Genomic DNA, 15961 nt, shown 5'->3' with positions numbered 1-15961 from the left:
TTATGAACAACACTAGCTAGATTCACATGTATCACTAAACCAAAATAAAACAAGCCACCTTATCACTTAGTACAATGTGTGAATCAGTCAATAGCTCAGAAGGAAGGAGCATTTTTGATGTATGCATGAAATATAGATGCTATCCTCTTAGATAAACGTGTGTGAGAGGAGGAAGAAAACTTCTTTTAAAATGGCATGGTCATTTAGAGATTTTAAATATTATATTAAAAATTAGGCCACCTTCATTTCTAATTTGTGATTCTTAAGTAACATAGGTGAGAGAGGACCTTTTATCAGCTTCAGTTGATAAATCAGGTGGGTTGTTTTTTGGGGGGGGCGCCTTTGACTCCTGGTGACTGCCTGGACAAGTCCCTGCGGTTTTCTAAGCAAGATTTTGGAAGTAGTTTGCCATTGCCTCCTACCTAGGGCTTAGAGAGAGGGACTGGCCCAAGGTGACTCAGCTGGCTTTGGGCCTAAGGCAGGACTAGAACTCACAGTGTCCCAGTTTCTAGCCTGAGGCTTTAGACACTACACCAAACTAGCTCCTATTAAATCAAGTGTGCATCCCTTGAAAAAAGCCTAGAAATTGCCCAGAATGCAGCAGCATGAGTGCCGAGTGGTATCTCTCAAAGATCCCACATAATCCATTTATTGAAACAGCTTTATTGTTTATGGGTTGCCTTCTACCCCCCAATTAAAGGTACTCACACTGGTGTATAAAGCATTACATGGGTTAAAGTCAAGCTATCTACAGATCTACCTACGTATTCCCACATAGTCTGCTCCATGCTTTTAGATCGTCAGTGGAACACATGCTGCAGGTCCCGGCACAGATGCATTTAACATCAGTGGTTACTTTTTCTTTCTCTTGGCAGGGACCTTGTCAAGAAACAAATTGCCACTGGAACAAATTACAATCTGTGTCCTTATTAAGTTTGGAGGGAGTTACAAGCATCCGTATTTACCTAGAGATTTTGATGTTTTAATGTTTTAGTATTAAGTCTCTACTTTTTTGGTTTTTGTATTTCTTGTTCTTAATTATGTTCTAATGAAGGTTTTTGCTGTATTTTTTTGAACTGCACTGGGCTGTTAAAAAAGACAGTGGCATATAATTTTTCTAAATTAAAACTTCAAGTTACACACTTGAATTTCTATTACAATTATTGTCAATAATATTTATTATTCTGTCTTTTAATTGTACAGGAAATAACAGCAAGATTTATTTTCACTCAACTGGAAAACAGAAACCTCCTTTTATGCACAGCAATAAAAGGAAACTTAAAAGCGCAGAATATGCTTTCCCAGAGGCAAGAATGTGCTCAGTGTGGACATAGCTTTCTGAGCATGTGGCTAGAATGCGTGCACTTCATAGATGTAAAACAGGTACATGTTAAAGATGGATTCATTGCAACTTCAGACTTTTACTAGATTTTACTGCTGCGTGCTTTTCTTATGCATTTCAAAACCCTTTATTTTTCTTCTGTACTCATCAATGTAATTCTTATTGGCTTCCAAATATAAGCAGAATCCTGAATGGATTAAGGGAAGATTCCATATAATCCAGTACTAATTTTCTATCAATGGCCAACCAGATCTTATTCATGATTTTTACTCTTTTTGACTGTTCTGTTTTTTAAAAATTGATTTCTTCAATTTCGAGTGCAATCCTAAACAGGTCTCTCAGAAGTAAGCCCCACTGATTTCAGTGGGATGTACTCTCAGATAAGTATGATTGCAGTCATAATCTCTTTATTTGGATCTTACATTGTCTTTCATTAATTTCACACTCTCCAGAGTAGTATTTCATTCACACAATATATTCATGTTGTAGGTTATGCTGAGAGAATGGTTTATACCAAAGATCCCTGGTAACATTTACAAATGTGAGCCCAGATTTTCTACACTGAAAGCTAATACTGAACCCCTATATAACCTTGATGCCTTCGGTCAGTTCGGAGTATGTTGATTAAAATAGAAGACAGATAACAATGCTTTATGAGCAGCACAGTCAATTTTGAAATAATTCTTCAGAATTTATGACAACAGTGGTACAATATTTCTTTTTTTCTGTGATATTTGTTTAAATTGTTTTTATGTATGTTTAAAAAATTCTGCAAAACCCAAATTCTTCCTCTGGCAAAAACTAATCTTACCACTATATTTAAAAGGGTTGTACATGTCTATAGATTAAAAAAAAAAACCAAACCGAACCAAAGAATAGGTACAACAGTATTAACAATATAACATTAACCTCTAAATCCTTTATAATCATAACAAAACAAAAGGGAAAAGAAGAAAACAGGCTGGGAAATTATGTGTGAAGTGGAACAATTCCCCAAAAATTGACCATATTACTCAAAAGTCTTTTTTCCTTGCCTCTGTCAACCCAGCTCACTCAAAAACTCTAAACCAGGTGATGACAAAACAACACTTTCCAACAATCCATTGTTGTAGATCAGGTATATATTTCTCTTTGAGTGATAATTCCTTGAGCCAGCCTCCTATGTTTTCTATAGATTAAAATACTGAAACTAAGAAAGATACACCGATCTCAAAAAAACAAAGCAGTTCTGAAACCTTTTTAAAAAAACAGATAGCATTTATATAACCCTAGAATGCTGAAAACAGTTTAGTATACATGTTGTTCTTATGTTATAGAAAAACAGTTGAAGCAGGGAGAGAGTGCCTTGCTTTATGCTATACACTTAGTTTCAGGCTGGGAATTTACAGTTTTAGTGTCTTTTACTTTGTTACAGGCATCATCACCTGCATTTGACAAGATACACTTAGCATATTATTCCACCTATTGACACAGCACGTAATCTTTGCTTGAGTATCCTGGATGGCAAGGGAAGTAAAGGAAAGGGCAAGAGTAGCCCCTTGTCATGGATAGCTGAGGGAAGAAACAATAGCTCTCAAGATAACAAAATAATGGGCTTTGTTTAAGGTAGGGAAAGGTCCGGCTACATCAGAGAGACACACAAGTATAATAAACTTATACAGCCTCAATATTCATTATAAAAGGGAAAGTCAAAGATACTCTTGAACATATCACAGGTTCAAGGTATGCTAGATAAAGTTTGAAGTCTAGTGGTATAAAAATACAATCAATCAATCAGTGTAGCTAAATGGTTGCAGATTTGTGCAAAAGAGAGAATAATTAGATAGCATCTGAATATCTGAATTATGCATGTTTATTCTAATTGGGCTGATGAAGAAATAGAACTGACAATACTGGTGGCAGAAATGGAAACTAAAAGTATTTGCATAGTGTGAAGAGCAATAGCATAGACGTTTGGGCAGAAATGAAGGCAAAGATTAAAAGTTGGGAAAGCAACAGTTGGCTTAACTCACACACACATTGCAAAACAACAACACAACTGCAAAAAGAACAAAACTTAATTATTTAAAAATTTTTTTTAAAGTATATCTATAAATAAAGTAGAGGAACATTTAAGTAGCATGACTACATTATATATCCTGTTATTAGGAATACAGTGTTGTGTCTAAAATCAAGAGTAGGAGTTCTTAAAATACATTTTAGCATCTGAAATAAGAACATAGAAAAAGCAACCATTCCTTCACATTCTAATACTGCTATCTTGGCACCCACGAATGAAGATTGTGACAGTACTAGTAACTGCAGTGTTCTACAAATATAAGGACAAAATTTAACCTGCTACAAAGCTGATCATATGATAGAGAATGTTCAGCAGCAAATAGAATATTTATTTATTTATTTATTTATTAAATTTGTATGCCGCCCATCTCCCCCAGCGGGTAACTCTGGGCATCTCACGATGAAAGTAAAACCCACAAACAGTTAAAAAATAAATACCCCCTTTGTCAAACTATAAAAACAAGCCCTGTACATAAAAAACTAAAAACATTCAAGATGATAGGGGAGTAAAATCAGTTACCCCACAAGCCACTTCCACTAGACTTTTCAATGACATTTCATAAAAGTTAGTGTATTATTTCTACATAAGCACAGTTTACAAAATGGAGCTGTCAAGTTGGGCAAGCTCAAGGAAACAAGAACTATGCAGATTTCATGAAGGTATCTTTAATGCTTGTCTTGGGTTAGAAATGGAATCTTAGAAACAGCAAGAGGAATTTCCTCCTCACATTGAGAGTGAGTTCATTAAGGTATAGTCCATGACTTGAAGTACTTCTTCCTGGGCTACCTGGGCTGAGTTGCTATTCATAGGTTATGGTACCAATAGACTTCCCTTTCTTCATTTCTTGATTATTTACCTCTACTCTCCCTTCCATTATTTTCCCACCCTCACAATCTCTCAAAATAACTGAATATTAAGGAATATTTACCCACAAATTGTTCAACATTCTTTCACTCTTTCTTTCAGTAGACAGACAGACAGATAGATGAACAACTAAGGGTTTTGGTGATAAGCTTCAGAAATATTTAAAACAATAAAAAAACTTCAGTAGATGCACCAAAAAAATAGGATAATCTTTGGAAAGCAATACAAATTAAGCAATATGGAATTTTTCTCCCAGGAGAGTATAAAAGGAGGGAGTGCAAATTTTAAAAAGGAAGCTTGAAAGTAGAAAAACATGTAAAGGAAAAACTGGGTTATTTAATATTAATATGTGTTTCAAAATCTGATTGACCAGAATCTAAAAATGGGAAAGAATATTATTTTTATTTTATTTGTTAAATTTATATCATGCTTTTTCTCTAGAAGCTCAAGCTTGCTTATGTGGGTAGTTTCCTTAATTTTATCATGAATTCCCTTACTTTACTCATGGTTATTCTGATTAGCTTTGCAGTTGTAAAAACTTCCTTAGTTTCTTTTGAATCGATAACCTGTGGTGAGTAAACTACTCATATGCTTGCCAGAGAGCTTTCAGCTCCACAGAAAATGATGTAATATAATCAAAAACTGCTTTTGAAAGAGAACACTTTTAGTGTGTTTGACCTGGAGAACTCTATTTTGGAAAATTAATGTAATTTTATACAGTAATAGCACAAGGTTTAATCATACATTCAGTTGAATACCAGTTAAAAAAGCATCAATTAAATTTATATTGTAATTGATGATATGGCCAATTTCATGGCTGGACCATGTCTGGAACACTAGGAACCTTCTTATTCCTGAGAAGAAAATAAGAGGCCACCGTTGGAATGGGTAGAAAGGAAAAGTCTGGGAGAAAATCAAGGAACATCAAAACTTTCTTTGACTGGGACACTGGACTTCATACACAGTTACAACAAGAAATACGTTTTACAGTAAAAAAAAATCCTATAAGAATAAACAAACAGTGCTTATATTTTTGGATATATCCCAAGGTAATTGAAACATGGGTATTACAAAATGGAGACTTGGATGCAGAATTAAGTGACCCAAAGTGAAAATATGTTAGTGCTGTTCTGTGAACCTTTGTACAAGAACAAGCAGAACATTTACTGTTTAATTTCAGAGATTGCATTCCTGTATAAGAAATAATGAATAGGATGAGTACCAACCATATAATGTATACATTTTAGTAGGTGTTTAAAGTCCTACACAATAACTTCTATAAACAAGTTCTTGGACTAAGTTGAAAACAGACTTCCCGTAAACAAAATATTTTTGTTTTCTAAATTATCTATTTTCTCTCAGTTACAGATATTGAGTATCTGTCTACCCAGTACAACATTTCTTATGAGAGGCAGCCCAATTACTCTGGCTAAGTTCCCAAGAACACATGGGACTCTTTAAAAACCTTCCAGGCCATATTGCAATCTATTTTTGAGAGTGTTTGCCACACAGTAGAATTGCTTGCAAAACACAGCACACAAACCCCCTCAGGCAAGCACTTAAGTTTTTTTGTCCCAGCCAATAATTATTTAATTTCTCAGTTCTCACCTTGCAAAATTGGCATTTTGTATGAATAAAATGGAAAGCATACGATGGCATTATGAAGGATTTTTAATTTCTAAAAATATAACTCATTTTCATATTTGACAACATAATTATGAAACCCTGAATTTTGGATCTTATAGGCTTCAAGTTAATATGGGGAAAAAAGAGTACTATTATCTTTCACATAAGTAACCTGTAGAATAGAATGATGACTAAAAGTTTGGACACAGATGTGAGAAAACAAGATTTAATCTCCATTAGACTATAGAGCTTATTGACTTGTACCTTTGGACAAGTCAACCTCATTGGCCTTCTGTGGTTGCCAAGAGGACAGAATACTTCTTTGAGTTGTTTGTGGAAAGCTGAGAAAAAATATAGTCAATCAAAATATGTACTGGTTTTAGTATATATGTAATGGTACTGAACATGGAAAGCTATTATAATAGTAGGCAGCATTACTCAGTGTAAGGAGAAGATATATTTTTAGGGATTATTAAGGGATTGTATATCTTCCCTTAATGTAGAAGAAGTGTACTTATCCATTAATGGAAATTCAAGATTGGGCAGGGTATTGCTCTTATACATATTCTATGAAACAAATGTCACTATGAAACAATATTACAAGATCTTCATTTTGGTTTATTCAGACTACTTGGTTTCTTCTCCCTGCACAATTTCCCCTAAATTAGGAAATCATAAGACTTGCTGCAAGAATAGAGAGATTTATTTCTGTCAAGGTATCATTCCACTGGAATAATTGGTTCAGGGGATCATAACAGTGATGGGAAGGATTAGAGTCAAAAGTGGCAGGAAAACACCCTTTTGGTCATTGCAAGGTGTACAGGAATTCTCTTGTTTGCCACTCCTTTGTCTTCTTTTTGCCATGGCCTCACTCGCAAAGGACACTTGTATCTCTTTGTCTCTTCATTTATTCCAGCCTACTCACCTCCCTGCCCCACCCCAGCCCTCCTTTTCATCCTGTAGACTGAATGAAAACAGTTGTGGGCCATAAGCTGCCTGCCCTACCATCTAGAACAATCTCATAAATGTCCATGCTCCTTTCATGGTATGATTGTGATTTGTTGACAATCTTCATACATTTAAATGGAGGTTAAAAAGAGAGCAGGATTTATTTGCTCCTTTTCCCCAGCAACAAAACTTTTGGAGGTTTAAATCCAGTGGGACTGAGTGTTCAGCACATCATGACTTATTGACCACAGGAAGGCAGGGGGTATAGATAGAGATTTAAGGATTTACCTTGTGTCTCTCTCTGTGTATCACTCTGCCTGCTTTTTGTCCATCAGATCCTTAATCTGAGGTCACTTCTCCCTCTTGGGAATGCTCACACATATACACAGAACACTTCAACTTCCAGAAAGGATAGGAAGCAAATAATTAGGATGAAAATTGAAGTCTGCCATAGTACCAGCCTTCCCATTGCTAATCTTTTCTAACATACTTTAAATCCATTTTTGCAATTTAATGATCCTGTCCTCTCCATAATAAGTTTCCAGCATCCCCTTGACATGGCTTTTGATACCATCAACTTCCGGGATAGGTTGTCAGAGTTAAGATATTGTGGTTCCACTCCTACTTAGATAGCTATTTCCAGAAGGTGCTGCTGGGGGATTACTCTTCTGAGTCATGATGGTAGATGGAGTCCCTCGGGGCTCCATTTTTCCCCTACACTCTTTAACATCTGTATGAAACCACTGGGGAAGGTCATCCAGGGATGTGGGCTGAGGTGCCATCAATATGCAGATGACACCCAGTTCTACCCTTTCTTTTTATCTAATACAGGTGAGGCAGTTGGCATTCTGAACCAATTCTTGGGCAGGGTAATGAAGTAGATGAGGGCCAATAAACAAACTCAATCTGACAAGGCAGAGATGCTGTTTGTGAGTGATGCATGTGTCCAGCTAAGTGGTATCTTGTCTGTCCTGGAGGTGTCTGCACTTGTCGTAAAGGAGCAGGTTTGCAGTTTTGGGGTGCTCCTAGATCCATCATTGTCACTAGAGGCCCAGGTGGCCTTGGTGGGATGGAGTGCCTTTTATCAGCTTCAGCTTATTAAGCAACTGCAATCCTACCTGGGCAGCAACAATTATTCATGCTCAGATAATTTCCTAATTGGATTATTGCAAAGTGTTGTATGTGGGGCTGTCTTTGAAAACAGTCTGAAACTTCCGTTCAAAACAGAGCAGATAGATTGCTCACTGGGACTAGCTGACAAAAACATATTATCCCAGTTCTTCATCATCTATACTGACTGCCAGTCCATTTCCTGACCCAATTCAAAGTACTGTTTTTGGCCTTTAAAGCCCTAGATGGTTTAGGACCAGCTTTCTTGAAGAAGCACCTTCTCCTGTGCATGGCTACCCAGACCTTCTGATCATTTAATGGGGGTCTCCTCCAGGTCCCCCCACCCAAGGGAGGTGAGATGGGCCTCTACAAAGGAGAGTTTTTTTGGTGGTAGCATCCCATTTATGGAATTCCCTCCCTAGAGAGGCTCAGTTGGCTCCGCTTTCAGCATCATTTTGGTGCCAGATGAAGACCTTTCTATTTCCCATTTCAAATGTATTTTAACTGCATTTTGATGTATATTGTTTTAGTCTTTAAATGTCTACCTAGCAGCTGCCTAGTTAATATGGTGTTTTATTTTGCATTTTATTGTATATATTTTTATTCAGAGTGGTTTTTATGTGTGTGTTTTCTTGTAAATTACCCAGAGAGTTTCAGCTATTGGGTGGTTTGAAAAAAATAATAAAATAAAATTAATAATAATAAAATTTGGGAAGGAAATGACAGTTCCTTTACTAATTTGTTAAGACCCATTGTTATTTATGTTACAGAACAATGATTTGTGTTAATCATAATTTAGACTCAAATTATCTTTTCTCCAACTCTATAGACAAATCATGTACTGTGAATAATTGGTCTCCAAGTAGTATCCCAGACAGTGGCCCTTGGGCATGGAACTTTCCAAATTGTAGTTTATTCAAACATAACCTAAATGGTGATTTGAAAATCAGCTTCAAATTTTGCTCTTTCAGTTTCTGGCTCAAAAGCTATTCTCTTAATTTTTGCTTTTTTTCAGACTGTGTGGATTCAGAAATGACAAACACATATTTTGGTGTTGTATCTTTGAATCTCCTGTCTATGTGAGCATCATACAAACCACTCAGTACCTCTCCATGCCTAGTTGCCTGTGTCAGGGAACATAGCCACTGGCAAACGTATCAGGACCAAGTACAGTGGTACCTCGGGATACGAACGCCTCTACTAACGAACTTTTCGGGTTACGACCAGCTCTGGCCGCAAAAATTTACCTCGATGTGCGAACTCTGCCTCGGGGTACGGTCATTTTTCCGCCCTGACACGTGGTCCGTGGCAATTTTTCCACCCCGACACGTGGTCCGCGGCCATTTTTCCGCCCCTGACACGTGGTCCGCGGCCATTTTTCCGCCCCTGACACGTGGTCCGCGGCCATTTTTCCGCCGCGCTCGGCCGTTTTTGCGCCACGCCACACCCGGCTGTTTTCGTGCCACACCGTGCCGCGCCCGGCCGTTTTTGCGCCGCGCCCGGCCGTTGCCGGGCCGCACCGCGCCACGCCCGGCCGTTTTCGCGCCACACCGTGCCGCGCCCGGCTGTTTTTGCGCAGCGCCCGGCCGTTGCCGCGCCGTGCCGCATCGCACCTGGCCGTTTTCGCGCCGCACCGCGCCGCGCCTGGCCGTTTTCCTGCCCCTGACGCGTGGTCCGCGGACGCCAGAACGGATTAACGGTAATTACATTGAACCTTATGGGAAAATTTGCTTCGGAGTGCGACCAAATTCGGAGGGCGGAACGGATTAACCGGATTTACATTGAACCCTATGGGGAAATTTCCTTCGGGTTACGCCCAACTCGGGATACGCCCAGAGTCACGGAACGGATTAAGTTCGTATCCCGAGGTACCACTGTAGTAGAATACGCTTGTGTCCAGAAAGAACACAAATATAGCATCTCTATGCTTTGTTGTTCTTTTTAAGATGGAAGTTTAGTCTCTACTGAGGACAAAGGATAGTGAAACCTGAAACCTGGATGGATGAATGGATGGAATGAACATGGATAGAACCCATACACGTGTGTTGCAGTACTTCATAATAGATTCTGATACTCCTTCAGGGAGAGTCTCTGAAAGGACAAAGAATTGTTACCCTTTCTGGAGACTTGTCCTGAACAAGTCTGACCCTATTTCCTAACAATTCCAATAATTTTTACTTGCATTATTTGTTAAATAATCAAGACAAATCTATTTCTTTAAAAGCTGCAAAATTTTGCTACATAATGTGTAAGCTTCGCCCGCAAATGGTTGCTAATAGTTATTGATGAAAGGGGTAATATTGTTGCCTGTTTTATTGTATGTATTTATATCATTTTATCAGAAAATGTGAAGGTTGGAAGTGTTTATGGTATGAGAGGGATTAAAAAAGGGACCTTTTCATAATAAACTACAATGTACAAACAGAGATTTAAAATTCTGTAACCTAGATGTCACATTTTTTTTCTCTTTCTTTTTAGAAGCGAATGAAGACAAGCAAAAACTTGCAGCTTTTACCTGTCAGGTCATTACTGTGTTCATACAAATGTTTTTACCACCGTGACCATGGACTCTTTGGAATCTCTGTACTGTAGAGCAAACAGTGAAATGGTGCCTCAACCTTGCAACCATTGCAGCATTCTCAAGACTTTTAAAAACCGAAGCCAGTATTTATAGCTGCATCAGTATTTAATTTAAAACATACAGTTTTCTTGGAATAGTGATTTTGGAGAAGTGATGGCTAGTGGTGTGTTTTGGCAAACTTGACTCCACTTTTGAAAATAGATTAATTTGGGCCAACAGCATTATTTAACCTTCAGGTAAAGTTTTATAATATAAACTAATTGATCTGGATTATGTTATTTTTTTTTGGTTTCTCTCCACACAAACTAATGTGAAATCCTGTGTTTTTATCTCTGAAAATCTAGGACCAGACTTTAATGATGCAAAAGACGACTTTAACATAGGTCTGGTGATTGACTTCTACTATAAATCCTGTTTTCTAGATCTCTATAACTTGGCTATAACATTTGGCATGCAGAACTTTCAACACAGGAGAAAATGTGTTGGAGAGTTTTTTTAAAAGATGGCACATATTAAGAAGGATTTCTTCACTCTTAGGCGCTTTGATTATAGAAAGGCTATGTGTATCATGACAAATTTTGGAAAGAAAACATTCTATAAGGAAGCATGCATGCAGAGATATGTACATGTTTGCTTGCCTTTCCAATTACTATATGAAGTTTCTTTTTAAAAAATTCTTATGGGTGTTTTAAATGTTTCTATACTGTAAGTCTTCCAAATTTACAACTAGCATGCTCATCTCATGTGACTAATTATAGTCTAACAGAATACCAAACTTACCCTAAATATAAACATTTACAGTTTACATATAGAGATCATGCAGAAAGGATAATAAGTAGAACCACGTGATTGCCTAAAGTGTAGACATTTTGCATTCAGCACAATAACCTTATTTAAAATCTTCTATGCAACAATGCAGACTATTTTTTTTTAATGAAAATTGTATTCAGCATTTATATTAGGGAAGAGATGACCATAGAAAATTATATATGTCTGTAGAGTACACTGAAATGATTTTTCCACATTTGCAAACTTACAAATAAATTTAGACTTTGAAAATAGGAGGCCCAAGCTATCCCCACCTACTGTAGGTGCAGCTATCTACATTGAATGATTAACAGTGTCCTTAATGTAGCTTTGATCATTCTTCTATGGCACAGAGGAAAACTCAGGAAAGTCTCCCAGGGCACTGTTGAAGAACAAAATATAAACTCGATATTCTGTCTCCAGTTTTGTCATTTAGTTCTGTTACTTTGGGCTTTTCCCAATGGTGAAAGATGACTGTCCGAAGAAGGGCCACACCTGCAGGCCTTCCATCTGGAGCACCTATAAATGTGTTTTTCACCACTGTGTATCTTTCTATAAGAGCACAGGAAACCAAAGAAAAATCACACCTGCAAGTTCAACTCAGCCTCTTGTAGAAGAGAAGAGGGTTTGGGGAAGGGGCAAGGTTTTACTTGAGATCCCTGTGAGCCAGTTGGTCTGGTTCAGATTTAAGGGCTGGAGATTCTGCATGATTGGCTTAGTTCTGTGCTTGAATCAGTTCTTACATCAGAATGTTGTAACTTGTTCTCTTGTCTTGCCAGTTAGTACTTGTTTGTGCTTATTGTCTTGTAGATCTTCTTCTTATTAAATGGAAATGATTAAAATCTATTTAGCCACTTTAAGTACTAATTAGCTAACTGGAAAAACAAATGTTGAAGAATTGATGCCTTTGAACTGTGGTGCTGGAGAAGACTCTTAAGAGTCCCCTGGACTGCTAGGAGGTCAAACCAGTCAATCTTAAAGGAAATCAACCCTGATTGCTCATTGGAAGGACTGATAATGAAGCTCAAGCTCAGATACTTTGGTCACCTAATGCGAAGAGAGGAGTCTTTGGAAAAGACCCTGATGCTGGGAAAGATTGAAGGCAAAAGGAGAAGAGGACGGCAGAGGATGAGATGGTTAGATAGCATCACTGAAGCAATGAGCATGAAACTGAGCAAACTCAGGGAGGCAGTGAAGGACAGGAAGGCCTGGCGCAATATGGTTCATGGGGTCACGAAGAGTTGGACACGACTTAACGATTGAACAACAACAAAAACAAATGTTAGCGTTTTATTTCATAGAAATCAAATAATAGTACTTCCTCATTCAAGATCTGGTGGTCCTCTTGGACTCACAGCTCCTGCTTGAAAAGCAGGTAGCTGTGGCCAAGAGGGCCATTGCACAACTCTATCTGGTGCACCAGTTGTGCCCCTTCCTGGATTGGGAGGCCCTTCAGGCAGTGATGTATGCCTTAGTCACCTCATGGCTCAACTATAGCAATGTGCTTTACATGGGGCTGGCCTTGAAAATCACTTGGGAGCTTTAACTGGTCCAGAATGCAGCAGCATGGGCAGTGATGAGCATGGGCCAGCATGCCCATGTGACACCTCTGCTTCATGAGCTGCACTGGCTGTGAGTATGCTTCCTGGTGTGATTCAAGGTGTCTGTAAAGTGTCATCTATAAAGCCCTACATGGTATAGGGCCAGGTGATTTGAGGGTCTGCCTATCTCCTGTAACTCTTGCCAGGCCAGTACAAACAGTGCCATCTATTGGGATCTAGGAAACATGCCCTCTCTGTTGTGATCCCTGCCCTCTGGAATGAGATCCCCTCTGAAATCTGTGAGGCTCTCACACCATTGGCATTCTGTAAGGCTCTGAAGATCTGTTTCTTTCTGAGGCCTTGGATTAAGCTGGATGGAGTCCCTTGTTGGATGTGTTTCTATGTTTTCGTATCAAGTGACCAAATCCCCATTATGTTTTGTTTTGTACCATGTTTTTATTGCTTATTATATTATGAGCTGCCCAGAATTGGTTTGGAGTTGGGCAGCACTGAAATTGAAACAAATTAATAGATACCATATAAGCTAGGAACTGAATCAGGTAGTCCTCCTCAGGTTTCCACAGGTTACCATAATTAAATGACATTTAATATTTTTAATGTCTATAATCTCATGCAGTTGCTAGTTCTGGTTGAATTCTTGTGAGATTTTTGGGGGAAGAATTCCAGAATCTTGTGAGACTGGATGATTTCCTCACTTTCTGCTCATTTTTTTTAAATAACCCCTTTTTATTTTGGCACCTGTACAAAGTCAACTTATAGTACCCTCAGGGACTACCAGTGGTTCCTGGACCACAGTTTGGAAAGATGGAACTCAACAATATCATGATTGTTTTTAGGGAATAGAAAACTACTCCCATTTAATATGTTAATTTTTAAAACAGATACCTTCCTTCAGAAAGTCCTCCAAGACAGTCCCAAGGTATCACGTAAAAAGAATTCTATAGTAGCACAGAAGTACCTCATATGAAAGACCAGCCCAAAAGGTGAAAGAGTTTTAAAACTTGAGCTTTGATCTTATCTTATACTCTGCGGTTCCTGGATTTCTTTGTAAATGACTTTGTAATTCTTGCAATAAAAGTGGCTTATAAAGAGCTACATCCTTGAATCAGACCATTCTATGCTAGTGGCATTTCTGAATACCCAGAATTTAATATTTAATGACCCTGATGGTTTACTTTGGTTTTCATATCAGTCAGCAAATTTAAAGCAGAATAAGGAGCTACAGTATTTAAGTTTATGTAATTATTAATGTATTGCATTTATATCACACCTTTCTTATGAGAGTTCACACCAACATATATGAAGGTCTTTCCTAATTTTATCACCATAACAACAACAACTCTGTAAGATAGGTGAGGCTGAACGTTCTGTGGATGATGGGATGTGAATTTAGGACTTACTGGTCTAAGCCCAAACCCCATTCTGCACTGGGGCTTGAAACATGGAGCCCCCAATGGAGATGCTATATTTTGGAACTTCCCAGAATATTTGGCTGTAAGCAAAGCAACAGAAATAGTAAACATATACTGATGTGATCTTGCTGAGAAACTATGATTTATGACACCACTTTCAGTTACAAATTAGAACAATAGTCCTGTGATTTTAATCCATGCCTTTGCAGTAGACTGGAAACAACTTGGGAGAAACTTTTGCATTGATTTATGGTTACTTGAGTTTTGCAGTGGTTCTTTTGCGTAATTTGCTGTATTGAAGAAGTAGTTTAAAATATAGCAAATTTACTAACCAAATGTATAAAAATAAACACAAAACTGCGCTTTGAGTTTTCACTAGGAATTCACTTTGTGTGTGTGTGTGTGTGTGGAAATTGTCATGGAAAACTAAAACTTTTGTGGAAATTGTCACGGAAAACTAACACTCAGGCGGCTTGAATTTTGTGTTTAAAGATACATTGGATTGTTTTTATTCCTAATGCCATGAAACAGTTTGTACAACTGCAGTGTGCAATGTTGTTTTCAAAGTTCTAAGCAAGGATTGTGCAAGTGAAGATGCCTATTTCTGTAGAAGAGGAAGAATCAGAAGAACTATTCAGAAGCAGTGACATTGGAATGGACTAGTAAAATTATCTCAATGGATAACTTTGAATTTGCTTGAGAAATGAAGATCATAAGAGATTCCACAAATAACTGTTATTAATAGGGACCTTAAGACTGCATAAGGTATTTTATGGACATAAATGCTAATCTTACTCAACTGACTGCCATTATTATTAAAAGCATGTATATAATAGATTGTTTCAGTTTGTATTTATTGTGGTGAGAGAGAGGGGGGGGCAAAACAAGAGGACCTGAGGAAGGAGGAGGAGAAGTAGGAGACTTCCCCAGGGTGCTATGGAATCCTCAAGCCATTCTCCAATGTGGAGATTGGAGAATCAGAAGATTCACATCCATTCCTAAAACTAAGCCCCCTGCAATTTGCATAGAGGCAAGATCGATATTAGTGTTTTTCAAACTTGGCAATTTTAAGATGTGTGGACTTCAATTCCCAGAATTCCCCAGCCAGTTGCCAAGTTTGAAAAACACTGATATAGATCATCTTAATAATTCTAATGTAGTGAAAATGAATTATTTGTTAGATCAAAGTTTATTTTATGTTTAATCAGTTGGATATTATTTAACTCAGCTATTCCAAATTATGAAAGACATCATTATCTTTTGTATATTAAAAGATATGCATATTTAAATTATGCTGTTTTAAATAGTCAGAATTGCTTGAAGGATCAAAATACCAGATATTTAACTGCTCCTTTTACAATCAAAGAAAGGAATTTGGATTCAGGGGGAATACCACACAAGCCAGAGAGCTGCAGTTGACAGACTTAATTGATTTAAATCTATTTTTTATAAAGATACCCTAAATTGTAATCAAACAGAATTGTTTATATTGTTTTATTTTGTTTTCAGCTATGGGAAGGAAATAATTCTCATTCATTTACAAATTACTTTCTCCCATAAGGACCAAAAAAACAATGTGATTCATATTATGTATCTTATGTTTTTTCACTGCTTCTTCCATTTTTGTCCTTTTTATATAAAAACAAAATC

General features: G+C 37.6%; 1 protein-coding gene across 1 annotated transcript in view; it reads left to right on the top strand.

The window, feature by feature from the left end:
• LRRC69 (leucine rich repeat containing 69) overlaps positions 1–15123 on the top strand; it is a 34324-nt gene extending 19201 nt beyond the window's left edge. Inside the window, exons 7-8 of the mRNA XM_088149144.1 lie at positions 1204–1383; positions 10428–15123. Of these exons, the coding sequence (XP_088005270.1) occupies positions 1204–1383; positions 10428–10541 (294 nt within the window). The 3' untranslated portion in view covers positions 10542–15123. The remainder of the gene's footprint in view (positions 1–1203; positions 1384–10427) is intronic.
• The last annotated feature ends 838 nt before the right edge of the window (positions 15124–15961 follow it).

The sequence above is a fragment of the Python bivittatus genome, unplaced genomic scaffold (assembly GCF_059951505.1).
Source record: "Python bivittatus isolate LINGU-HERP-01145 unplaced genomic scaffold, Pbiv_v1 ctg000590_np1212, whole genome shotgun sequence".
Taxonomy (NCBI): domain Eukaryota; kingdom Metazoa; phylum Chordata; class Lepidosauria; order Squamata; family Pythonidae; genus Python; species Python bivittatus.
This window is presented reverse-complemented; position numbering and strand designations above follow the sequence as displayed.